The sequence below is a fragment of the Lynx canadensis genome, chromosome F1 (assembly GCF_007474595.2).
Source record: "Lynx canadensis isolate LIC74 chromosome F1, mLynCan4.pri.v2, whole genome shotgun sequence".
In the NCBI taxonomy this organism is placed as follows: domain Eukaryota; kingdom Metazoa; phylum Chordata; class Mammalia; order Carnivora; family Felidae; genus Lynx; species Lynx canadensis.
This window is the reverse complement of record NC_044319.2, coordinates 20,623,146-20,650,155: the sequence shown is the minus strand read 5'-3', so window position 1 is coordinate 20,650,155 and position 27,010 is coordinate 20,623,146. Positions and strand designations below refer to the sequence as shown.

The 27,010-nt window shown below is 39.3% G+C and overlaps 1 protein-coding gene across 4 annotated transcripts in view; it reads left to right on the top strand.

The window, feature by feature from the left end:
* The first annotated feature begins 1,454 nt into the window (after positions 1-1,454).
* ABL2 (ABL proto-oncogene 2, non-receptor tyrosine kinase) overlaps positions 1,455-27,010 on the top strand; it is a 108,507-nt gene continuing 82,951 nt past the window's right edge. For 2 of the 4 annotated variants that reach the window (XM_030303223.1, XM_030303221.1), the window contains exon 1: positions 1,455-1,834. In XM_030303223.1, coding sequence (XP_030159083.1) covers positions 1,678-1,834 — 157 coding nt within the window. In that variant the 5' untranslated portion in view covers positions 1,455-1,677. The remainder of the gene's footprint in view (positions 1,835-27,010) is intronic. The other 2 variants (XM_030303227.1, XM_030303225.1) reach the window with 1 other exon arrangement.

The window sequence follows — 27,010 nt, the reverse complement described above, 5'->3', positions numbered from 1 at the left end:
GTTCTCCGAAAGATGCAATAAGGAAAGCTGCATCCACCTTTCCCTACAAACCTATCTTCCCAGTGGTTGTTCTGTTGCTTCTTTGCAATGCCTCCCATCCTGTCTGTTTTAATTTTAAGAAAAATTCCAGGGTGGTACCTGCAGTAACTGATACTTTTTATCAAGGAAATAAGGAGGTGAAGGGAATGGTAAGAGGATAGTTATCAAGTTCTTTGAGAATTTAAAAAACTGGATCAATATTAAGACACAAGAATGTGCAGGGGCAGAATGATTAGTGGATATTTATACATATGTATGTGTGTGCATGGATAAAAAACACTGCTGTCTTGCGTCACCCTCTTTAGACAATATAAGCTAATGATGAGTAAGTTCTGACTCAGAAACAGGGTCAAAGAGAAACATTTTTCCCCCCTTTGTCATCAAAAGGAGACCATGGGGCGCCTGGGTGGCGCAGTCGGTTAAGCGTCCGACTTCAGCCAGGTCACGATCTCGCGGTCCGTGAGTTCGAGCCCCGCGTCAGGCTCTGGGCTGATGGCTCAGAGCCTGGAGCCTGTTTCCGATTCTGTGTCTCCCTCTCTCTCTGCCCCTCCCCTGTTCATGCTCTGTCTCTCTCTGTCCCAAAAATAAAAAAAAAAAAAAAAAAAAGGAGACCTGACCACGTGCACGGTATATAAAGCATACCGGTGGGAAGATTAGCTTTACTGTCAAGCATTGTAAGGGTAACAGGAACACACATGTGGTTAGACGGTAAAGGAGCTCAAGAGGAATTCATGGTAATATGAGGAGTGGGGCCACAACTGCTTCTCCAGTGAGACTTCAAAGTGCAGACAACCGAGGCGAGTGCAACTTAACATCATGAAATAATTTCAAAACACTGCAATAAAATAATAATGTACCTTTTTTAGTATCTTCACGTAAATTTTGTATAATCTTAGACTCTAGGCCTGCTGCGGACAATGGTGTTGAAAGGGAATCTCCTGGGCGTTTTAGGGAGCCTCACCTGGATGGCAAGCAGCAAAAGCCTCGTGCGTTTCTGTCCCAACTGTGCCTGCGAAAGAGCCATGCACCTGGGGCGCTCACCGCAACTGATTGATTTGACAGGTGGAGGTGGGACAGGGATGGCTTTAGACCGTCCATCCTCCAAAGGAGGTAGCATGTAGAGCCGAACGTGGGAGGGATCGCTAAGGCGGATTCAGACCTGGGAGGCCCAGGTGGCGCGGAGGCCCACCAAAAGACCCGAAGGAGCTGTGGGCGTGCCAACGAGGTGGGCTCTGGGGGGACCCACCCCGTGAGGAGGCGGGGGCGGGGCGGGTGGGGCGGGGCCGCCGGGAAGCCCTCCCTCCGAGTAGCGGAGGTGACTGGTCGGGCTGGGGGCGGGAGACGCTCTGTCCCACGCTCGCCCAGTGCTCGGTGGTTTAAAGATGGCGGCGGCGGCGACGGCGGCGTTGGGGGCGCGGAGCCGCGGGAGGAGGAGGGAGGAGAATCTGTGAGTCGCCCAGAGGCAGCGCAGCGGCTGCTGTGAGGAGTCCGCGTGCGGAGCCGCCGGCGGCCCGACCGCTCGGGGCCGGGGCCTGGTCTGGGAAGGAGAGGCCGGAGCAGCGCCGGGAGCCTGAGGCCGGAGCCGAGGAGGAATGTGACCTGGGGTCGGCGGGGGCGCGGGAGTACGCGAGCGCAGGGATGGGGCAGCAGGTGGGCCGCGTCGGGGAGGCTCCGGGGCTTCAGCAGCCGCAGCCTCGCGGGATCCGGGGCAGCAGTGCAGCCAGGCCCTCCGGCCGCAGGCGGGACCTGGCGGGGCGCACCACAGAGGCCGGCTTCAATATCTTCACCCAGCATGGTGAGTGTCCGGGAGCCGGCGTGAGGGCGTGGGGGAGGCTGGGGGTGGGGTTGGGGCGGGGTGGGAGGCAGACAGGCAGCTCTAGGGGGTCGAGGGGTGGCGGGGTGCCTGAGACTGGGGGCGGAATCCGCTGCCATCTGGGCCAGTCACGGGAGGCGAGTCACACCCCTCCCCCCCCTCCCGTCTCCAGCCTGGCTGGCAGCTCCTGGGGGCGGAGAAGGAAAGAGAAGTGGTCTTAGGGACCGTGGATGGACTGTGCTGTATCTTGGGACACTGTGTGGCTCGGTGAAGACGGTGGATAGTATCCCCAGGGGAGGGAAGGATGCTGGGAGGTGTGGGCTCGATCCAGTAGGTGTTAGTGTAAATCGGTCGTTAGCGAAGGGAACGGGTTGTGCCTCACGGGATTTGGAAATAGGAACTGAATCTCAGGAGATAGTGGCGTATAAAGTGTATATGTACGTATAAGTCAGACTAGGAGCAGTGTCAGAATAGTGAGCTGTGACCTGAAATACTATTCCGCGGCAAAGATAAGGGTAGTGTCTCAGTACTTTTGACGTCCCCACCCTCCCCACCCCCGCCCCAAACTGCACATGAAGGGCTTTGCTGGACCGTCCTATGTTCTGCTTTTTTTTGAGTAGGATACACTTCTGAGAAGCTGGTAGGGGTTAGAGGTTGGTGGTCATGGTTAGGACTTTGGATGTGAACAAGAGTTTTCTTCCTTGTTCATATGCACATGTGTAACATGTATCCTGCGCTAGTCTGGAACCTATTGCTTTGGCCTCATTATCCAGGTATTTTTAGAATGGTTGTCTCCCAACGCTTTTGATCATACCCTCTTATCAGTAAAAGAGCAATACTCCAGGAACTTATGTATCTGTTAATTATATATGTACTTGTTCTGCTGTACCGATATGTTATGTAACTTGTAAATGCCCACAGAAATAGAATTTAAGAAAGGATGAGATGAAAAAACAAGTATAATGAGAATTCTGATATTTTTCTACCCTGCAGCCCACTGGATCCATTTGGACTTCCTCTGAGCTACACCCACACCACTTTTGAGACCACTTTTCTAGAGGAAGGAAGAGTGGCGAAGGGGGAAAAACAATTGAGCTTCATGGGTTATCATGAGATATCACAAGACCTTAGGCTGAAGAGATAGATGTCACATGGATAGATGTGACAAGGACTGCATAGTTGAGGTTGGATGAGAGGTTGGAATTTCACTAAGGAGGCATATAGAAAATAATAAAGGATGAAAGATACAGGGTGTCTAAATTGAACAATATAGGGAGGAGAAGGAAGGAAAGGAAGTATGACTGTTAGAAATGGAGTTTTGGAGGAAATAATGATTGTATGCATAGCATTATGCAAAGAAAAGAGATGAACCTGGGGAGCTGTGGCTGCTAGCTGAGTTGTATCACAGAGCTCTGGGTTTGGACTTTGTGAGTATGCTGAGTTGTTTCTCAGTGGAGGAGATATAAATTATTTTGGGCCATTCAAGTGTTACATGTCTACTATTAAAGATGTGAGTCAGCTTCTCTTCCAGGTATATGAACATTTTTATGAAAGTGCTATATGTGAGTTAGTTTTTATTGAAATCACTTTCTTTTTTTTTTTTTTTTTCCCAACGTTTATTTATTTTTGGGACAGAGAGAGACAGAGCATGAACGGGGGAGGGGCAGAGAGAGAGGGAGACACAGAATCGGAAACAGGCTCCAGGCTCTGAGCCATCAGCCCAGAGCCTGACGCGGGGCTCGAACTCACGGACCGCGAGATCGTGACCTGGCTGAAGTCGGACGCTTAACCGACTGCGCCACCCAGGCGCCCCTTGAAATCACTTTCTAAAACACAGGAGGAAAGAATGGATGAATAGTTTTCAAGGAAGATCATTCAAGTAGCCTCACTTTGTGGGAAGTGTTAGTAGGCATTAAACTTGGCCCAGTAGGGCAGCAGTGATTCTCTTCCTCTAGCATCTTACTGAGGACAGAAACTTTTCAGAGATGGAGGAATGTCATGAAGAATGGAATGGGAAGAGATTTTGAAGGATGGGTAGGACTTGGATCTATGGATCAAGAAAAAAAGGACAGGCTGGGCAGGAGAAAAGACTTGAGCATGAACAATGGGAATTAACATAATTTGCTGATGGGATAGTGAGGAGACACCTGTTTGGAGTGAAGCAAGTCCTCCAGGAGTAAATCATAGAGCAAAAATGGCAAGAATCAAATTCTGGCCCTGGCTCCACCTGGCTGTGTGATTTAGTCACTTATCATTTTTGGGGTTCTTTATCTGCAAGATGTTGGATTGGATGATTGCTAAGGTACCTTCTGACTCTAAGATTTTATGATTCTAATTGAAGCAGTGGGAAGAAAGCTTTGAATATATTTGATTGGGCCTGGGTAATGGAAAATGTGGCAGAGGAGTTAATATCAGTTTGCCTGATTGGCTAATTCATAGAATATATCATCAAGCCCAAGTATGAAATGCTGAACAGTTGGCCTTAAGTGGAGGCAATGGAAATGGGGGGGGGGTGAGGGTGGGTAAGTTTGAGGGATATTTCATTCATTGAATAAACAAAAATTTTTTTGAGTACCTATTATGTAACTGGGCTCTGGGGATCTTGCTGTGAGCATAACAAGAGTCTCTGCCCTTGTAAAACTTAGAGGACTTCATGATTCAATATGGAGGATGAACAAGAGATCACTTTGGAATATTTATAGAGGGCATTAACTCTGGGGCCATTCTGCCTGGATTTGAAACCTGGCTCAGATGCTTATTATATGTGTGACCCCTGGGCAAGTTATTTAACGTTTTTGTGCCTTGGATTCTCCTTTTGTAAAATGAGGATAAGAGCACCTAATAATAATAGTATGTAGATTAAATTAGTTAATATATGTAGTGCATGATAAGAGCTAAATTTGTGTCAGCTGCTGCCATTACTACTATTATAAAAATAGGGGTGAGTCGAAGACTGTAAGGTTTTGAAATTGGCTGAGATGATGATTATTGACAAGTTTGGAAGTGAGAAGCTAATTGAAAGGATGGGAATAGGGTAAGTTTGTTGCCAAAGTCTAGTATGAAAAGAATGTCATTAGCAAATAATACAGGAAACAAAGGTGAAGTGAGTACTGTTTCTAGACAGATCAGTGTTTATAAACTTTTCTGTAGATCAGAGTTTCTCAGCCTTGGCACTGTCGACATTTTGGGGTGGATGGTTCTTTGTTGTAGGGGGCTGTCATGTGCTTTGTAAGACATTTGGCAGCACACTGGCCTCTACTCACTAGATGCCAGTAGCAACCCTGGCCTCCAGTTGGGACAACCAGAAAGGTTTACAGACATTACTAAATGGCCCCTGGGGCAGGGGGTAAAATTGCTCCTAGTTAAGAACTGCTTAGAAATACATGACACATTCTGAATTGAATGAATGAATGAATCAGATTCAAAAGCTCCTCAATCTATCATTTGACATTTACACAAAAAATTTGGATCCTGGAACGAGTATACAAATAGTTTCACGAGATTAGCACATCATTTCATATATGGAGTTGAAGTCTGGCAGGCTATTGAGTTTACATGTAGGTTTAAAGGTAGAGCAAATGTTGTTTTGTAGTTAATCAGTAAAAATGTACAGACGTTATAGAAATGGCTTAATCGGAGTCCATGATTTTTCTTCTGTAGGAAGAAATATTTTCTCGTTTAAAATGAGAATGGTATTTTTATTGTTTTTTCTTTTTTTATTGTTAATGTATTGGTAAGTTGTTATAACTTGTCAAAAGTGATTTTTATGAAAATAATTTAGAAGGAATAAAAATGATAGGGCTGTTTTTGGTGTGAAAGGGGTGAGTGATCTATGACTTTCCTGAACTCTGCTATTGGACCTTTTTGGTGAGCTGATGTTTTGTGACTAGCGATATGGGGTTGGATACTTGTCCTTTTTTTTTTTTTGGTATATTCTCCATTTATTTTTTAAATTTACATCCAAGTTAGCATATAGTGCAATGATGATTTCAGGAGTAGATTCCTTAATGCCCCTTACCCATTTAGCCCACAACCCCTCCAGTAATCCTCTTTGTTCTCCATATTTAAGAGTCTCTTATGTTTTGTCCCCCTCCCTGTTTTTATATTATTTTTGTTTCCCTTCCCTTATGTTCATCTGTTTTGTCTCCTAAAGTCCTCATATGAGTGAAGTCATATTTGTCTTTCTCTGACTAATTTCGCTTAGCATAATTCCACCCATGTAGTTGAAAATGGCAAGATCTCGTTTTTGATTGCCGAGTAATACTCCATTGTATATATATATACCACATCTTCTTTATCCATTCATCTGTTGATGGACATTTGGGCTCTTTCCACATTTCGGCTATTGTTGATAGTGCTGCTATAAACATTGGGTGCATGTGTCCCTTCGAAACAGCATCCCTGTACCCTTGGATAAATACCTAGTAGTGCAATTGCTGGGTCATAGGGTAGTTCTGTTTTTAATTTTTTGAGGAACCTCCATACTGTTTTCCAGAGTGGCCGCACCAGCTCGCATTCCCACCAACAGTGCAAAAGAGATCCTCTTTCTCTGCATCCTCACCAATATCTGTTGTTGCCTGAGTTGTTAGTGTTAGCCATTCTGACAGGGATGAGGTGGTAGCTCACTGTGGTTTTGATTTGTATTTCCCTGATGATGAGTGATGTGGAGCAATTTTTCATACGTCGGTTGGCCATCTGGATGTCTTCTTTGAAGAAGTGTCTATTCATGTCTTTTGCCCATTTCTTCGCTGGATTATTTGTTTTTTGGATGTTGAGTTTGAAAAGTTCTTTATAGATTTTGGTTACTAACCCTTTATCTGATAGGTTGTTTGCAAATATCTTCTCCCATTCTGTCGGTTGCCTTGTAGTGTTGCTACAAGGCAACACTTGTTTCCTTTGCTGTGCAGAAGCTTTTTATTTTGATGAGGTCCTAATAGTTCATTTTTGCTTTGGTTTCCCTTGCCTCCGGAGACATGTTGAGTAAGAAGTTGCCGCGGCCAAGGTCAAAGGTTTTTGCCTGCTTTTCTCCTTCAGGATTTTGATGGCTTCCTATCTTATTACATTTAGGTCTTTCATCCATTTTGAGTTTATTTTTGTGTATGGTGTAAGAAAGTGGTCCAGGTTCATTTTTCTGCATGTCGCTGTCCAGTTTTCCCAGCACCACTTGCTGAAGAGACTGTTTTTTCTCCATTGGATATTCTTTCTTTCCTGCTTTGTCATAGATTAGTTGGCCGTATGTTTGTGGGTCCATTTCTGGGTTCTCTATTCTGTTCCATTGATCTGAGTGTCTGTTTTTGTGCCACTTATTGTCTTTTTAATATCTGACAGACCTTGCAATAGTTGAGGATTTCACTTCAGCTTTACTTTTCTCATTTGCTGAAAATACTATTAAAAATTAACCTTAAGCCGGGCACGGTGGCGTGCGCCTGTAGTCCCAGCTACTCGGGAGGCTGAGGCAGGAGGATCGCTTGAGCCCAGGAGTTCTGGGCTGTAGTGTGCTATGCCGATTGGGTGTCCGCACTAAGTTCGGCATCAATATGGTGACCTCCCAGGAGCGGGGGACCACCAGGTTGCCTAAGGAGGGGTGAACCGGCCCAGGTCGGAAACGGAGCATGTCAAAAATTAACCTTAAATTGTGACATTTTGAATAATAAAAAATTTCCCTTAAACTCATCAGTTTAAGTGAGCTGATTTGCTTATTTATTTTGGATCTGTACTTCATGTTTTAATGTTTGCAGAATGAAAGATTAGGCACCCCAGGTTGAAAATGATACTGTAGAAAGAATAGGAGGGCTGTTAAAAGGGAATTTTAATTATAGTGGCCTAGTCACTGATTGCTTGTGTATGTGTGTGGTGGTGGGGGGGTCTATACTCTTCCTGGGGCTCAAAGTCATGACCCTCAGATTAAGAGTTGCATGCTCCAGGTGCCTGGGTGGCTCAGTTGGTTAAGCAAGCATCTGACTCTTGATTTTGGCTCTGGTCATGATCTCATGGTTCCTGAGTTTGAGCCTAGCCTTGGGCTCTGCACTTTGGGATTCTTTTTCTGCCTCACCCTGACTTGCCCTCTCTCTCTCAAAATAAATAAACATTTTGAAAAAAGAGTTGCATGCTCTTCTGACTGAGCCAGCCAGGTGCCCACTGTTGTGGCCACTGATTCTTAAGGGAACTAAACTTTTCAAAAGAAATAAACTGTTACATTTTTGTTAATCTCCAAATCTGCAGAAGTTACAGATGCATAACTGTGACTCTTCTAGCATAATGACAAAATAAGTTGTGGTACAGATTCTCTTCTCACAGCCCAATTGACAGTAAGGTGCCAGGTAAATTATGAAGTCTGAAGTTCCTTATTTTATTTATTTATTTTTTAAGTTTATTTTTGAAAGAAAAAGGATACAAGCAGGGCTGGTAGAGAGAGAGAGACAGAGACAGAACCTGAAGCAGGCTCCAGGCTCTGAGTTGTCAGTACAGATCCCGACCTGGGGCTCAAACTCACAAACTGCGGGATCATGACCTGAGCTGAAGTCAGACGCCTAACCGAGTGAGCCACCAGGCTCCCCAGTCTGAAGTTCCTTCTTAAACGTCTTCAGCATGCTTAAGAAGAAGGCAAAAGCCAAACAACAGAAAAACCAGCGTCTTGCCCCCTCTAACCTCCTTTCAGTGTTTTGTTTTTTTTTTCCTCATGTTCATTCTTTAATCGGGAATGATAATATATTTGCATAGTTTTAGAGTTTATGAAGACATTTTATGTCCTTTATCTCATTTGAACTTTACAGCTACTCTGAAATAGGTGGGAGCAGGTATTGATCTTCCCATTTTACAGATGATGAAGAGTTAAAAGAATTAAATGACTTCCTAAGGTCAAGTAGCAGTGAAGTTATGGGATTGAAACTCAAGCTTTTGCCTCCAAATCTTTGTTCTAGTGTAGAGATTTAGAGAACATGTGTTTTAGAATTAGAATTGGATTAGTTTTATGTCTGACATTAGTAAAGTGTTTACAGCTCCCAACCTATAAAATTATATACTAAGTACTCAATAAGTAGCAGTGGGGTTATTTACCTGGAGATGGTTGTAGAGATTATATGAGTTGTGTGTGAAAATGTTTGTTTTGTAACCCATGTAAAACACTGCTCTTGTCTTTTTTTTTTTTTTTTTTTTTTTTTGCTCTTGTCATCTTGAGGGTATGCTAAAGTATAGAATTGTCTTACCATTTATATCTTAAGTCTCTGTGTTCTCTCTGTAAGTTCCTTCCCCCCCCCCCAATGTTTTTTGATTATTAAAGAACTTTCAGAAAGCATCAAAAAGGGAAATTTTGGGGACCTGCAGTCACATTAGGCCTTCCTTTTTCTGAAAATAAATGTTATCCTCCTCCCCTCCACACCGCCCCCCCCCCCTTTGAATGTAGTTCACACACAACTTTGAATTAGTTTCAGGTGTACAACATGGTGATTCAACAATTTTAAACATTATGCTCTGCTCCCCACAAGTGTAGCTACCATCTGTCACCATGCAGTACTATTGTGATACCAGTGAATATATTCCCTATGCTGTGTTTTTTATTCCTGTGACTTATTCACTGCAAACTGAAGTCTGGCTCTCCCACTGTCCTTCACTCATTTTGCTCATCCCTCCTCCTACTTCCCTCTGTTCTGGCAATATCAGTTCTCTGTTTATAGGTGTGATTCTACTTTTTGTTCATTTTTTTGTTTTTTAGATTCCACATATAAGTGAAATCATATGGTATTTGTTTGACTTCTTTCACTTAGCATAATACCTGCTAGGTCTGTCCTTGTTGCTGCAAATGACAAGATCTCTTTTTTTTTATGGCCGAATAATATTGTTGTTTGTGTATGTGTGTGTAATGTATATATGTGTACATCTGTATACACACCCCCACATATTTATCCATTAATTTATTGATGGACACTTATATTGCTTCTATTTCTTGGCTATTGTAAATAATGCTGCAGTAAACATAGGGATGCATATATATTTTTGAATTAGTGTTTTAAATGTTACCCTCTTAGAATGATTTGTCTTAGAGGCTGGTTCTCAGAGGACCCACAATCCATGGTTCTTTTTCACTCACTCTTTTCATAGGGTTGACGTTTTTTCTTCAGAGAAATTGAACCAGAAACACAGGCCAATGCAAATGTAACGTTTAGGTAGACATCTCCTAAGCTGGCACAGTTGTTTGCTGGTTAATATTTAATGACTTATCATAATGCAGCCTCCTTCATCTGATATCCTTTGAGACTTTTTTATGCCTCTCTGTATTATTTTTACCTCTGGTTATAAAGTTTCTTATTAAAAGCATGTTTTAGTAGGACTTTTATGTTGATTTTGTGAGTCATATGGGCTTTTTGTCATATACATGAAATTTCAAAATACTTAAGAATGTTAACCTCATTAATATTAATAGGTTTCTTCTGGAATAGGTAAATTTGGAGTTTCACTGTAGATTCTTCACCAAATTATATAGAACAGATGTTCACAAACTTTAGTTTGCAGAGTTTGTTAAAACACAGGTTGCTGGGTCCCATCCCCACTGGTTCTGATTCAGATCTGAGGTGGGGTTTAAGAATTTGCATTTCTGACAAATTTCCAGTTTTTGCTGACGCTGCTGGTTGAGGGCCACACTTTAAGAACTGTGAGAACACTTTGGGTAATGTGAGATTAAGACGAGTAATGGATCAGCGTTATTCAAAGATTGTCAGTTGAGTCAGAAAACATAATGTATTGACTCTGTTTTACTTAAAACTGGTTCAAAAGACCATTTGTTCCAAGTCGAGTGTCCACATGCAGGTGTCCACTGTCTTTTACCATCTTTTGGTGGCAGGAAGAGAAGTCTTTTTGCTTTGGCCTTAACTTTTTTTAATCTCTGAGAGTTCATAGTTTAGAGGTCTGTTAAGAGATGTACTTTTGAAAGAACCTAGTGTGTGAGGGAAAAGAGAGGTAGGGCTAGGGTTTTGCTGACAGATTTAGGGCAGGCCTCAGTTACTGGAAGAAGTGGTGAAGAAATAGTTGCCATCTATTGAGTGAGGTGTGCCAGGCATGTTCTAGGCACTTAATATCTGTTTTTTCATTTAAACCCATAAAACCCTACTTGCCCAATTGAAAAATATTAGAGACCAAAGAAATTGTGTGTGTGTGTGTGCGCGCGCGCATACAGAGATTTTTAGGCTTTTAAATCTCTCTTGAGACCAGTGATGCGGTTTTCAGAATGGTAGGCAAGAGTTTGATCTGTATACTCTGTGGCTGTGGATTGAGACTTGGATATTGTCTAACAAAGGGAGCAGTAGGCACTCATGCTATTTGGAATCTCATGGCAATGTTGAACTACTGTCCTGACTTCTAGACTTAGTGTTATTAATATTTCATCCTTAAAATCTATATTTTATATAATTTAACATATAAGTATATTAATAAATACATGTCTTATATATTTGTATAATTTTATACTTTCACCCTCTGATAGATTACAGCTCTCTTCTCTTGGCTTTTTAGAAATGAAGAAGATTTAACAGGTATCAGTGATAGCCTATTAAAGGATGAATGCATTAAGCCCTGTTTCTCTATGAATGTGGAAAAGAGTATAAAATATTAGTCACATATACTCTCTGATATTTATAGTGGATTTAATTAAACCATACTGGTAGAAGTTCTTTAAAAAAACTACCAACTGACAATATTGTATACCAATTGCATAAATATTTGTGTAGATGACTCTTAGGTTCTAAGATACTAGGTTGTAAGAATTAATTCTTCTGCCACATAGTAGATATCCTTGAGTAATTGTGGAATAATTTTTCTTATTCTACATTCTTTTATATATTTTTATAACAGTCATTGTCAATGAAAAACATTTCAAATGACAGTATGTCTAATTAGTAATAATTTTACTGATAAAACTATGTAGGTAACTATTTTTTTCCTCTGTATCCAGATATACCCCTAGATATATAGAATATCCATATGTAAGAGCTAATACGCTAGGGTGTTTGAGTGTAAACAAATAATTTTAGGGGTGTATTATCTTACAAAATGTTAATGTTAAAAATGAAGTACTCCAGTGTTGTGGTATTGGAATATATATAGCCACTTAAAGTCATATATTTAAAAATTTTTTTTAATGTTTATTATTTGTTTTTGAGAGAGATACAGAGTGTGAGCAGGGAAGGGGCAGAGAGAGAGAGAGAGAGGGACACACAGAATCCGAAGCAACTCCAGACTCCGAGTTTGTTAGCGCAGAGCCCAATGCAGGGCTTGAAGTTACGTACTGTGAGATCATGACCTGAGCCAAAGTCGGATGCTCAACAGACTGAGCCACCTAGGCACCCCTAAAGTCATATATTTCGTTTATAGTTGGAATATGCAATTTATAAGGAGACTTTTTTTTTCCTTTGTAGGTAATATGGCAGAATTAAGAAAAAAATTTAATCCTCCAGAGTACTTTCTGTTTCTTTACTCAATTATTCTATGGTAATTGCCTATGTTAATGACTCAATTGTTAGGTATTATTTAGAACTGCTGCCCAAAAGAATGATGTTGCTTAAATAGATGTTGATGAACATCCTAATGAAAAAAAACTATGAAACTAGTTTTGTGTGTCTGCATGTACGGAAGTGTGATATTTTGCACAATAACTCTTGGCTACTAATCGCTGCCTTTTGGGATTGGGTGCATGATTTCAGTATATAAATTTATGGTTATAACACTAATTAGAACAGTTTCTCCATATTGTTTGTGCTCGAACTTCCACTCAAATTCATAGGTTGATACACATTAAATATAATACTATGCCAAGTTTAATATTGGTTGCTAAAAACCTAGGAACCTATATTAAGCTCTCCCCCGCCCATTTGCTTCATGTTGTGAATGTGCTGAGTCTCTGGTGGTGGGACTGCTGGCTTCTCCACAGTGAACTCTGCCAGTATTGGTTTTTGATCCAGCAGAACACAAAGCTCAGCAGGCCCAGGCGATTTATATTTCCTGGTTTGCTTTCCAAGGAGAGGGAGGGTTTAGAAACCTTTCACTTGATGTGGTCAAGGTCAAAGAAAATGATCTGTGGCTTAATATATTATGCAGTATGTACACATACAATTTGTTAACATGTTCCTCTCTCTACGCTAATTCCAGCAAATTAAAATAACAATATTGAGCCAGGACTAAAGATTGCTACTTAGCATTTTGTGGTTCTAGATAATTACTGAGACAACATTTTCCTAAAACTAGCAGTACTAACAGGCACAGTTAGTATCACCCATCTGTTTCTTAAAGGAAAGAAAGGATACATGAAGGCTTTTGTATGTGTATAACAAAACACACAAGCTTTCTTTTATTAATTTTGAAATTTGTATTTTTTAATTGTATAAAAATTTATGAAGAGATATCTCAATGTAAAAAAAAAAAGTACAGAAGCATATAGACAAGACGTGAAAGTCCCCTTTGATATTCCTGCCCATGATCCTATATTCCCTTGTTGGAGGTAACTAATGTTTATGGTTTGATGTGTATTTTCCCAGAACTTTCTATATATTTACATATATATGAATATATGTATTAATAGTTCCCTTGTTATTATAAATAACATTGTACTATGTGAATTTTTTTCACCCAAATTTGTTTTTTGTACTTACTGTATCTGGAAGACCCTTCTATACCAAATGTATAGATTTCTCATTCTTTTCTGTTTTTTTTTAAATGCTTTTAAAAATTTTTTTAAGTTTGTTTGTTTGTTTGTTTATTTATTTATTTATTTATTTATTTATTTATTTATTTATTTTGAGACAGAGAGAGAGAGTGAGCAGAGGAGGGGCAGACAGAGAAGAGGGATAGAGAGTCCCAAGCAGACTCTGTGTTTGCTGTCGGTGCAGAACCCGATGGTGAGGCTCGAACTCCCAAACTGTGAGATCGTGGCCTGAGCTGAAATCAAGAGTCGGGCACTTAATCGACTGAACCACCTAGGCACCCCTTTCTCATTCTTTTCAACAGCTCTATTGTGTTTCATGCTTCAGATATATCTATTAAGCATTTCATTTGGATATTAACCATTTTTTTTATTGAGGAATATTTGTTTACAAGATTATCAAAGATTTCCTTTTTTCTTTTGGTATTTTTTCCCTTTCTATTACCAAATTGAACCTATGTGAAATATTCATTCATTCACTGATGGTTGGAACCAATTTAATTTTCCACTGTGGAGCCCAAGGTGAGGCTTGTTCTCACGACCCTGGGATTATGACCTGAGCCAAAATCAAGAGTCGGATGCTCAACTGACTTAGCCACTCAGGCGCCCCAGTAATTTTTCCTTTAATTCTCTTCTAGGTAGGCAGTTATAATTTTTACATTAGTATCTTTCTACCACCATTTTTATTCTCTTAAAAAAATTTTTTTAAGCTTATTTAAAAATTTTTTTAAGTTTATTTATTTATTTTGAGAGAGAGACAGCGTGAGCAGGTGAAGGGTAGAGGTGGGGGGGAGGGAGAGAGAGAGAGAGAGAGAGAGCGAGTGAGAGAGGGAAAGAAAGAGAAAGAATCCCAAGCAGCCTCTGCACCGTCAGCACAGAGCCGGAAGCAGGGCTCAATCTCCCAAAACCGTGAAATCATGACCTCAGCCGAAACCGAGGGTCGGACACTTAACCAACTGAGCCACCTGGGCGCCCCGTAAAGTTTTTTTAATTTTGATGGGGGGCTACAGAGAGAGGGAGAGACAGAATCCCAAGCAGGCTTTGTGCTGTCAAAGCAGAGCCCAACGTGGGGCTCAAACTCCCTAACCACGAGATCATGACCCAAGCTGAAATCAGGAGTTGGATGCTTAACCATCCCAGCCACGCATGTGCTCCCTGCCCATTTTTTAATAGAATTTTTTGTACTATTGGTTTGTATAAAATTCTTCTTAAAGCTAAAGAACTTGATAGGTCTTTAAGAAGTCTGTCTTAAAGGATTATTTCTGAATTTTTTCATAATGTACCACTTATATCTTTGGATTTTGGTTTTCTTGCTAGTTTAGGAAGTTTTGACTATTTTCCTGGCTTTCACATTATTTGTCTTCTCTATTTCCTCTGATGTCCTTATATTTACGTATTAGCATTCATTGATCTTTTTTCTATACCTCACCATTTTTATTATAAAATTTCACTGAATTTCTGATTTATTTACTAATTTGTTTCAGATTTAATAGTGTTGAACTATTACATTACTGTAGTTGAATCTTTTACATTAGCAGTTTTCTGTGAGTGATATGTATGAGTAGGACTCTTGGTTAAAAGTAATTAGAGACTCCAGATTATGTAATCTATAGAAAATATTTATGGGGATAGTGGAGGCTCAAGGACAGGAATGCAGCTAGGCTGGCCTAGACAAAAGACAGGGAAGGTTGCTAGAAACTCAGGAAATATTTTTTGTCTTTTGTTTTGGCTGTTTGCTCACGTGATTCTTCTCTCTTAGACATTCAATTCATATCATACTTCCCATTTTTTTTTTTAATTTTCTTTTTTTTGAACGTTTATTTATTTTTGGGACAGAGAGAGACAGAGCATGAACGGGGGAGGGGCAGAGAGAGAGGGAGACACAGAATCGGAAACAGGCTCCAGGCTCTGAGCCATCAGCCCAGAGCCTGACGCGGGGCTCGAACTCACAGACTGCGAGATCGTGACCTGGCTGAAGTCGGACGCTTAACCGACTGCGCCACCCAGGCGCCCCATACTTCCCATTTTTTAATGTCTTTTCTGATCAAGAGAATGGTTTATAGTAAACTTTCATTTCTTAGTTCCAAATTCTCAGGACAGTCATTGTGATTGATGCTCAGATCACCTATAACAGGGTTTCTCAGGCTCCATAATATTGACATTTTAGGCTGGATGTTTTTCTTGTTGTGGGGCTGGTATGTGCCTTGTAGGATGTTTAGGGGCATTTCTTGCTCCTACTAACTAAATGGTGACAACCAAAAAACTAACTAGTTGTGACAACCAAAAAATGTCTGTAGATAGTGCCAGTTTCTTCTTGGGGGTAGAATTACCCCTGGTTGAGAACCAGTGACCTAGAATGTGTTTGGCTGTTCGGGGCATACCATTGTGTGAGAAGGACTTTTTAGGAGAGGCATTGTGAGCTAGATAGGTACTCAAGACTCCTGATAAATATTTTTATGGTTTTTTTGGTAGTAATTTTAAATTAAGTGCTATTTTCCATTATTGTTAGGCATTCCTGTTAAAAATATTTTTAAAGTATTTGGCATGAACATGTTTCTTGTTAAAATCTTCAATTGGGGGACACCTGGGTGGCTCAGTTGGTTAAGTGTCTCTCTGACTTTTGGCTTCGGCTCAGGTCACGATCCTGTGAGTTTGTGAGTTCGAGCCTTGAGGCAGTCTCTGTGCTGACAATGCAGAGCCTGTTTGGGATTCTCTCTCTCCCCCTCTCTTTCTGCCCCTACCCCGCTCATGATCTCTCTCTCGCTTTCTTTCCCTCTCTCTCTCACAAAATAATAAAAAAGTAAACCTTCAACTGGAGTTGTAGAACTTGCCATTTTTGGCCATTTCTCTGAATCTCAATTTCTCAGTCTCCTGCTGATATGTTTTTCTTTTCCGTGAGAGTGTGTGTATATGTATGAGGGTGTTGGTTGTTACAAGATAAAATTTATGATTTTGGTAGCCAGACAGACATAGGTATGAAAATTTAGAACTGGGAGAGACCTGGGCACCTGGGTGGCTCAGTAGGTTGAGCATCTGGCTTCGGCTCAGGTCATGATGTCATGGTCCGTGAGTTCGGGCCCTGCGTCGGGCTCTGTGCTGACAGCTCAGAGCCTGGAGCCTGCTTCGGATTCTGTGTCTCCCTCTCTCTCTGCCCCTCCCCCACTCAAGCTCTGTCTCTCTCTCTCTCTCTCTCTCTCTCTCTGTCAAAAATAAATAAACTTTAAAAAAAAAATTTAAAACTGGGAGAGACCTTAGAAATCCTGTATTCTAATACACTTGGTTTACAGGTGGGTAAACTATGCTTCGAGAGATGAAACAAGTTGATTGTGGACACATAGCAGTAGAGCACAGAAAGATTCAGGTCTAACTTATTTTTCTAGGTTTAATTTCTAGTTATCTTTTGGCACTTAGTTTTTGCTTTTGGTATTATTACTTATATAATATTTAGCATTTGTATGCCAAACTCTGCTGTAAGTATCTCATTTAATCTTAATCCAGTAAATCATGAAAACGGGTCTCAAAATAAGGCATGTCTAACCCGAAAAGTTATGCTCTTAACCGTTTTGCCTTAATACTAGCATAGTAGCATTGGGAGAGAATCAGGTGCTTGTGTGCCAGACACTGTATTCTGTCTCACTTAATCCTCAAACAACCGTGAGAAAAAAATAAATAATCCAATTAAAAATGGGCAGAAGACATGAACAGACATTTCTCCAAAGACATCCAGATGGCCAACAGACACGTGAAAAGATGCTCAACATCACTCATCAGGGAGATACAAATCAAGACCACAATTAGATATCACCTCACACTGTCAGAGTGGCTAAAATCAAAAACACAAGAAACAAGTGTTGGTGAAGATGTGGAGAAAAAAAAATTCTCATGCACTAATTGTGGGAATACAAACTGGTGCAGCTACTGTGGAAAACTGCATGGAAGTTCCTCAGAAAGGTAAAACTAGAACTACCCAATGATCCAGTAATTGCATTACCAGGTATTTACCCAAAGAATACAAAAGCACTAATTCAAAGGAATATACACCCCTATGCTTATTGAAGCATTATTTACAATAGCCAAATTGTGGAAGCAGCCCAAGTGTCCATCAATAGATGAATGGATAAAAAAAGGTGTGGGTTGTGTTTGCACACACACACAGAATGGAATATTATTCAGCCATAAAAAAGAAACGAAGTCTTGCCATTTGCAACCACAGAGATGGAGCTAGAGAGTATTATGCTAAGTGAAATAAGTCAGTCAGACAAAGACAAATAGCATATGATGTCACACATAAGTGGACTTTAAGATTAACAAATGAACAGAGGGGGAAAAAAAAAGACAAATCAAGAAACAGACTCTTAACTATAGAGAACAAACTGATGGTTACCAGAGGGGCATTGGTAGGGGGGATGGTGAATTGAGTGATTGGGATTAAAGAGTACACTTATCATGATGGGCCCTGAGTAATGTGTAGAGTTGTGGAATCACTATATTGTACGTCTGAAAGTAATATAACTAACACTGTATGTTAGCTGGAATTATGTATACTGGAATTGAAAAACAATAAAAAATAAGTATGCAATGCATGGAAGAAAAATCCTGAGAGCTATACATACTTAATAGTTTTAGCTATGATGAAGATGATATTTAGTTGAGTTAGAGACGTTAAGTCTCCTTTAAGACCACAGAGCTAGTAGGAAGCAGAGCTTGGGTTAAGTTTTATGGTTTTCCCAATTCTCTGTTGCACCTAGCAGGAGATATCCTATACTCATGCTCCACTGTCTTCCTAAAGCCCTCATGATAATGTAATAAAAAGAAAAAGAAAATATAATAAGTATAATTCACTTTAATAAATATTAATAAATATTATTTTGCTCATTTTGTGACTAACCTTTATGTACTGTTTTTATTTCTCAGGTATTTTTTGGAATTGAATTTGAAAGAAATAATAACAAGAAAGCTAGATAATTACTATTAGCAGGAAAATATTTCTTTAAAAAGTTTATATTTAAGAAGGGTACCTGGCTGGCTCAGTTGGAAGAGCATGTGACTCTTGGTCTCAGAGTTATGAGTTTGAGCCCCATGTTGGGTGTAGAGATTACTTAAAATAAATACGTTAAAGTTATATGAGATATTGATCTACCAAGAATGAGATTGTGTTTGCTCTCTCATCTTGATGTAAACAGTTTTTTTATACTTGGAATTCTTGAAGCATTTGGGTTTTCTAGTTGAGTGTTTTCAATTTTAAACATCTGTCAGAGCTGCAACCATTTATAAGTATGCAGTTAAGAGCATAGGATTCTGGGGGCGCCTGGGTGGCTCAGTCGGTTGGGCGGCCGACCTCGGCTCAGGTCATGATCTCGCGGTCCGTGAGTTCGAGCCCCGTGTCAGGCTCTGTGCTGACAGCTCGGAGCCTGGAGCCTGTTTCGGATTCTGTGTCTCCCTCTCTCTGACCCTCCCCCGTTCATGCTCTGTCTCTCTCTGTCTCAAAAATAAATAAACGTTAAAAAAAAAAATTTAAAAAAAAAAAAGAGCATAGGATTCTGGTGTTAAACTATGTGGGTTTAGAGCCTAGATTAAATTTGTGATTTTAGTATCTTGACATAGGTATGAAAAATTTAGAACTGTAAGAGACCTTAGAAATTAAGTATTTCTGGGCAAGTTACTTCTTTTCTGTGTGTTTCTTCATCTGTGAGATAGTCATGCTAACGGTACATACCTTAAAGAGTTGTGAAAATTAATTATTACATGTAAAATTCCCAGAGAGTGTATAGTGGATGATAAAAGTGTTCAAAAAGTGATTGATAAGTAACAAAGCGATAGAAAAAAGTGATAGAAAAGCAACTTAAAAAAAAATAGAGAACATTTTTATTGGTTAATATATTTAAGTTTTGAAAGTTCTAAATATATTTAGTATTTAAATATATTTATGCTTGTTCTGTGCCTAGCTTCAATGACCAGATTTCATTGCTTCTGGATATATAGATAAGCATAATGTGTAGTTTTATTCTGTTTTGATACAATTATTACTTACATTCTGACTGGACTTTTTTTTTTCTGATTGGATATTTCTAGCACTTAGGTAAATCATAATCTTTCCTCTTTCACAAAGGCACTTGGAAATGAAACTAAAGTACTTTCCTGTTGATCTACTATGTAGATAGAAAAGCTAGCTGAAGGTGCTGTAAGAAAAAAAGAAATGGCGAACCGATGGAGCTAACTCCATAAGGTGGTGGAAAGGAGCGTTGTATGTGTGTATGCTGGTGATCATGACACTCCATAGATAGGAATCATCGTACAGCTGGGCCTTAGGGAAACTGGAGCTGGTAAGCAGTTAGAAATTAAGACTGCATGCTCCGTCTTTCTCTTTCAGAGGCTGCAAGGTTTTGGCATCTTTTTTTGCTGTGTACATCTGTTCGGTTTTCCTTTCTTCCAGCTGGCTTTCTCAGTTTTAGCTTGTATATGGAACATAATGGCTGTTCAGCTCCTCTTTATCATGAAAAGTCAGTATATTCTTTTGGTATATATCCCTGTTGCTAACTGGCTCAGTCTTTCTCTCTTAAAATTTAAATCATTTGTCTATTTATTGAATAGTTTAAAATTCATATGGTACAGAAGTGTTTCTGCCATTTCCTTTCCCCTGGCCACTCAGATTTTGGCAATCCATTCACCAGGTTCTTGTGTCTACTTAAGAGATACATAGAGTGTGTGTGTGCGCGTGCACATGTGCTGTATATCTCCCTAGTCCTGTTTTTTTTTTTTTTTTAAGACCCATCGAAGCATATTATATGCACTGTTTTTTCACCTTGCCTTTTTCACTTAATTTAGCTTGGAAATTCCTCATGTTAGTAAATAAAGAACTTGCCTTTTTAAAAATTTTATTTATTTTTTATTTTATTTTATTTATTTTATTTTTTTTTGAGACAGAGAGGGACAGAGCATGAGCAGGGCAGAAGCAGAGAGAGAGAGGGAGATACAGAATCCGAAGCAGGCTCCAGGCTCTGATCTGTCAGCACAGAGCCCGACTCAGGGCTTAAACTCTCAGACCGTGAGATCATGACCTGAGCCGAAGTCAGATGCTTAACCGACTGAGCGACCCAGGCGCCCCATTTTTTTTTTTTTTTAAAATGCATAGCATTTCATTGTAGGGATGAATTCTATAATTAGGTTGTTTTCAAACAGTGAAAAACCTTATGTTTCATTTCAAACGTTTCATTCGTATTCAAACATATATGTAGTATAGGATAAATGCCCTAAATTGGACTTGATGACAAGAAAGGATATAGGGATTTCAAATAACTATTTGTTGAATAAATATCTTTTATTCACCTTTTTATATACTAAAATCTTGTGTCTGTTTAATTCTATTTGAGTTTTTTGTTCTGCTGATTTGCCTAAGTATGCGCTGGTATCATGCTGTTTTAATTTTGGTACTTTTTATAATGTGCAGGATAGCATGGTGGTTAAGAATATGGACTTGTGCTAAACTGCCTTGCTTTGAAATCTTTTCTGTACCACTTTCTCAGCCGTATGACCTTTGCCAAGTTGCTTAAAATGTCTGTAATTTAGTGTCCTCGTTTGTAAATTGGAGATGATGATAACACCTATCAAATAAAGTTGTTAGGAAGATTAAGTGAGTTTATTTATATAAAGTGTTTAGAACAGTGTTTAATGTTTAATTAATGTTATAGTTGTTGTATTAGTTTATTGTTGCTGCTATCCAGTAGGGCTAGTTCTTCATTATTCTTTATTTTCAGAATATTCCTGGCTATTCTTGCTTGCCTATTTTTTTACATTAACTTTACAGTCAGTTGGTCTGTCTGGTTAGGGTAGAGTAGGTTATGGGTTGGTAACAATAGCCCCCTCCCCATCTCAGTGGAATAACACATTAAAGGTTTGTCACTCACACTACATGTTCAGAGTGGATCATTTGTGTGTATGTTGGAGGGGCTTGGCAGGAGGTGCGAGAGGGGCTGTGCCCATCTTTTGTCATCAGGAACCCAAAACTGATAGTCTTCGACTATATAATGTTGGCAGATGCCATTGCAGGGGGAAAGGGAATGAGAAATCAAGTACTAGTGGAAACTTTAAAAGTTGGAAGAGACATACATCACTTCTGCTTATTTTTTATTGGCCAAAGCAAGTTGCATGGCCTCAAATCATGACAAGGGGATGGGAAAGGTGCAGTTTTGCCATGCGCCTAGAAAGGCAGGCAGCTAGGAATATTTGATGGAGAGCAGTAATGACTACCATGGTTGGCTCTACTGTTTTGCTATATATTAATTCTGTGTTCTGTGTAACACACTAATCCCCCCCCCCCGCCATCCCCTGTGCCCACCCTTAGCCCAAATTTCTTTCTAGTAACTGTGTTGAGTTCAAATTCTAGAATCTCTGAGTGATGTTCAGAGTCTGTTCAATTCAGAAGAGATTCATCTTGGTCCAGACAGCTGTGAGTGAAACAGGTCAATTAGCTGGCCTATTAAAAGCATCCTATTAATATTTTCTCAGGCTCCTTGGTGGGTGGTATGAGTGGAAATGTAAAGGGAACTTGTGCTTTTAACACTACACACTGTCTATATTATTTGAATTTCTTTTTTACAGTGAGCATGTATTTTGTAGAGAGATGTTAACACAATCTACCGTAAAAGGATCCTCTTATTTCAAATTGATAATAATTAAATCATGTATATTAAGTGGTATGGCCCGACCTGGAATGTAACTTAAGACTGTGCTTTCTAGTATACCAAGATGCTTCTTTTAATGCAGGGGCTTCTGTGTATAGCTTTCTAAAAACAGTGTAAGTGTAGTTTTTTGTTATTTGCAATGAACATTAAAAAAAAACAAACTTTACTTTGAAGAGGATGATCTTTGGGAAAATAACAGAAATGAAGAATGACCTAAAAGTTACCTTAAGGACCTCAGTGAGAAGCTGTGTGATCTCTACTAATAGGATAATAGTGTGACAAAACTGGTTTCTCACTTGAAGATCTTTCCTGGAATATTTAGCTTTATTTATTTTTGACTGACTTTTAAGGGACAGCTTACAAAGCCACAGGAGACTGACCAAGTGTAATATGTTTGTATTTTATATTATTATTTGTCCAAGTATAGCATGTTTATTAAAAATAAATCCCTTCCTTCATCTTTTAAACTAGAAAAAAGGAAAAAAAGCTGTATATTTAGTACTCCTTCCTTTATTTCTTCAAAAGGAAAGGAAAAATAATTTTTTGTTATTACAAAGCATATATTTCATTACAGGTAAAAAAAGAACATTAAAAAAGTAAAAAAAAAAAAAAAAAACAAACCCCAAAAGCCACCTTCCTCTTTGGAGAATCATTAAAGTTTTGGTGTATATCCTTTTAAACCCTCTTTTATGCATATAGTTTATATTCTTAACCAAAACGTATACAAAGCTTACATGCAATTTTTTGTTACTTTCTTCACTTTACGTTTGACCCTTGAACACTGTGGGGGTTAGGGGTACCAATCGCCCTACAGTTGAAAATCCATGTATAGCTTTTGACTTCCCCAAAACTTAACTTCTAATAGCCTACTGTTGACCGGAAGCCTTACTGATTTGAGATAACACTGATGGACCTAGAGGGTGTTGTGCTAAGTGAAATAAGTCAGACTGAGAAAGGTAAATATCATATTATTTGACTCAATGTGGAATCTAAAAACCAAAAGAAATGAACAGACAAGAAGCAGAATTAGACCTATAAATACAGAGAACAATCTCATGGTTGCCAGAGCGGAGGGGAGATGGGAGGATTGTCAGAATGGGTGAGGGGGAGTGGGAGGTACTGCTCTCAGCTATGGAATGAATAATTGCTGGAATAGAAGGCACAGCATAGAGAATACAGTCAGTGATAGTGTAATAGCATTACATGGTGATAAGTGGTAGCTGCACTTGTGAGCGCAGCATAATGTGTAGACTTGTAAGATCACTGTGTTGTGCACCTGAGACTAACACTGTGCTCCAACTATACTCAAAAAATTAAGGAAAATATATTTATAGTACTGTTCTGTATTTATTGGAAAGAATCCACCTATAAGTGCATCTATGCAGTTCAATCCCATGTGGTTCAAGGGTCAACTGTATATATTTTGAACCTTATAAATCTTAAAGGAGAAAGGGTTTTTTGGGCCCTCTTTTTAGGACTTTTGTATTTACTTCTCTATTTAACATCCACACTTTTGTCGTACAATTTTTATTGTTTTTTCCTGTTTCCTCAGTTAAGTTCCTTGGAGGCTTCTGTATTCTTCATTCTGCTGAGCTCATATTTTTATTTAAGGACAGGACGTACATTAATAGAAGAGATTGTAGGGAAACAAGTAGAAGACATTTCAGCAATTATTTCAGGGTAAAGATCAATCACTAATTCACTTAGAGTCCAGCATTGTTCAGTTTGCTGACATAACCAAATAAGTACAAATTTGTCTACATATATTTAAAATCCTTTCCTTTTTTTTTTTTAAGCCGGAGTAAAATATTCCTGTGATTACAGTTTTTTACATGACCCTTTGAACAGAACATACTTAGTCTGAAGCATTAACTCTTTTGAAAATGAAATGTGGAGGAGGACAGGAAGGTTATATTCCGTTCCTTTTAAATGTCATGAGTTGTTTAATTTCTTTTAAGAAGAAGGAAGAGTGGGTTTACTGCTAGTTTTTAGGTGGTGATTTAAAAAAGACTATCGTTCCCACAATGTTAACAGCTAATTTGTAAATGTGCATATTAACTGGTAATACGTAGAAATCTTAGGGGACTGAGGCCTACTTAAAACTTTTTTAAAAGATATTAACAGTTATTGATTCTGTTACAGTATAGATGATCAATAATATGTATTAAATTGCATCAAATGATGTATATGCCATTGTGCTAAGATTATTTTTTGTTGTCTTTAAATATTAAAAGGATTTTCCCCCCACAGGTATTCTCCCAAAGGATAGAATTTAAGCATACCATAGCATGTGGCTTTTAAAACTTGGGCATAAGTAGCTGATAAGTTAGAAAAAACGTAAAATCTCAGAAAAGGAAATCTTGATGAAAATGATGAGAAATGGGGACCCATTTTGTATAGCAAATACAGATTGCTAAAAACAAAATGTTATTTCTAAAGGGAGCATCTCAGTTGTGCAGAAAAGAGTTACCTAGTGGGCTTGAGACTGTTACCTTAGAATGGCCTGCTTAATGGGGTTGGCTCTTGGCTGATATTTGGGAACTTGGGTTTTAGGAGGGTTCCCACCATTCCCACAACAGTGGCTCACTGTTCCTAAACTGTTTGTACAATGTGGTTTATGTGAAACACCTGCCTTCCATCTAGCAATCTGGAATTTTGGTACATGGTAGGCAGAGGGTACCTGCCTAACCAGCTCCCGAGAAAAACCTTGCCAAATCTCTAATGAGCTTACTCGTACACAACATTTTACGCATGTTGTTTTAATTAATTGCTAGAGGAATTAAGTGTGTCCTGTGTGACTACCCTGGGAAAAGACTTTTTGGAAGCATATGTCTGATTTCCTCTAGACTTTGCCCCATCTGCGTTTTCTTTTTGCTGCTTTTGCTTTGTATCCTTTTGCCTTAATAATGAGTATGACAATGTAGAGAGTCCTCCGAATCTGCCTAGTGAATCATCGAAGCTGGGGGTGGAATGGGACCACCCCTCCTCAACACAACAGTGGATTGGATAAATTTATAACTGGAGTCACCATGCTCCTATAAAGCCGGTAGACGCAGAAGTACCCAATAGGTAGATGACATTTTTTAGTTTAAGTCGTGTCTAAATTGGATAGTAGATTGAACAAGTGAAACTAAAAGTGAGTTTGGGGTCTGTAGGAAAGGGAAAAAAACTCTGAATTTGTGACTGAGAAACTTCTCTCTAAGGTTCTGTTTTTGTGAAACTGGATCTTGGTGTCGGGCAGTGTGCTAAGGTTCTGTACTGTATGGAACTACGTTATGCTGAGTGGAGAACTGAAAATGGTACAGATGGGACTCCAGAATGCACTGTGATGGAGAAGGACACGGTTTTGGAACTTAGGCAGATTTGGGTTAGAATTCCGGTTTCGGGGCACCTGGGTGGCTTAGTCGGTTAAGTGTCCAACTTCAGCTCAGGTCATGATCTCACAGTATGTGAATTCAAGCCCTGAGTCAGGCTCTGTGCTGACAGCTCAGAGCCTGGAGCCTGCTTCAGATTCTGTGTCTCCCTCTCTCTCTCTGCTCCTCCCCCACTTGCACTCTTGTCTCTCTCTCTCTGTCTCTCTCAAAAATAAATAATAAACATTAAGAAAAAAAGAATTCCGGTTTAACTGTGATTGAGCTTATTTTATTTCCTCATTATAAAATGAGGATAATACCTGCTGTATAGGGTAATTTGAGAATTAGATAATATATATAAAGTTTCTGCCATTATGTCTTACTCTTGATGACTAAAACATTATTAGTATTTCTTTTTCTGCTCTTCAACGTATAAAGAGATTGGAGAAGTTTAAAGGGGAAAAAGAAGGTGAAGTTTGTGTTTCTCTTTTTATTGGTTTGATGTGAGATTGTGTAGGAAGGTTAGGAAAGAAGAGGAAGTTTTAGACGTTTAGAAGTTTAAAGGTTAGAGCATTAAGTTTTGGAAAATGGAATTTTAAATTTATCTCTAAAATTGCCCAGCGGAACTTTTCCTGATTTATTTTAAGAGCTATGAATATTTTAACTAAGAATACTGGGTGATGAGCACCAGGTAATGTATTAAACTATGAAATTACCGTATTATACACATGAAACTAATATAATACTGTATGTTAACTAAGTGAAATTAAAATAAAAACTTTAAAAAAAGCCCTAAGAATATTGAAAGAACAAAATCAAGAAGGAGGTGCGGGGTATAGAACCTTTATGAATGTTTTCCATACCTTCTGGTGAGGTTGTCATGAATTAGCTGACAGTTTTGTGTTTTAGTAACTGACCACATCTAACATCTATTCTTTTATCATGAATACTTCCAGGTAATGGACAACTTGAATTAATTTATGGGCATTTTATCTAATTAGAATTTTTAGAATCTAAAAATTTAGATTTAGAAAGATAGTGGATTTTATTTTTATTTTTAATGTTTACTTATTTTGAGAGAGCGCGTCTCTCTCTGTCACACACACACACACACACACACACACGCACGCACACGCATACACACACGTAAGAGCAGAGGAGGGACAGAGAGAAAGAGGGAAAGAGAGATTCCTAAGCAGGCTCTGTACTGTCAGTGCAGAACCCAACACAGGGCTCAATCCCATGAACTTTGAGATCATGATCTGAGTTGAAATCAGGAGTTGGGCACCTAACTGACTGAGCCACCCACGCATGCCCAGTATAATGGCATTTTAAAACAGAATTGTGTAATTCTGGTGTGTGTGTGTGTGTGTGTGTGTGTGTGTGTGTGTGTGTGTGTTTAAAAATAATTTTTAGAGGTGCCTTGCTGGCTCAGTAG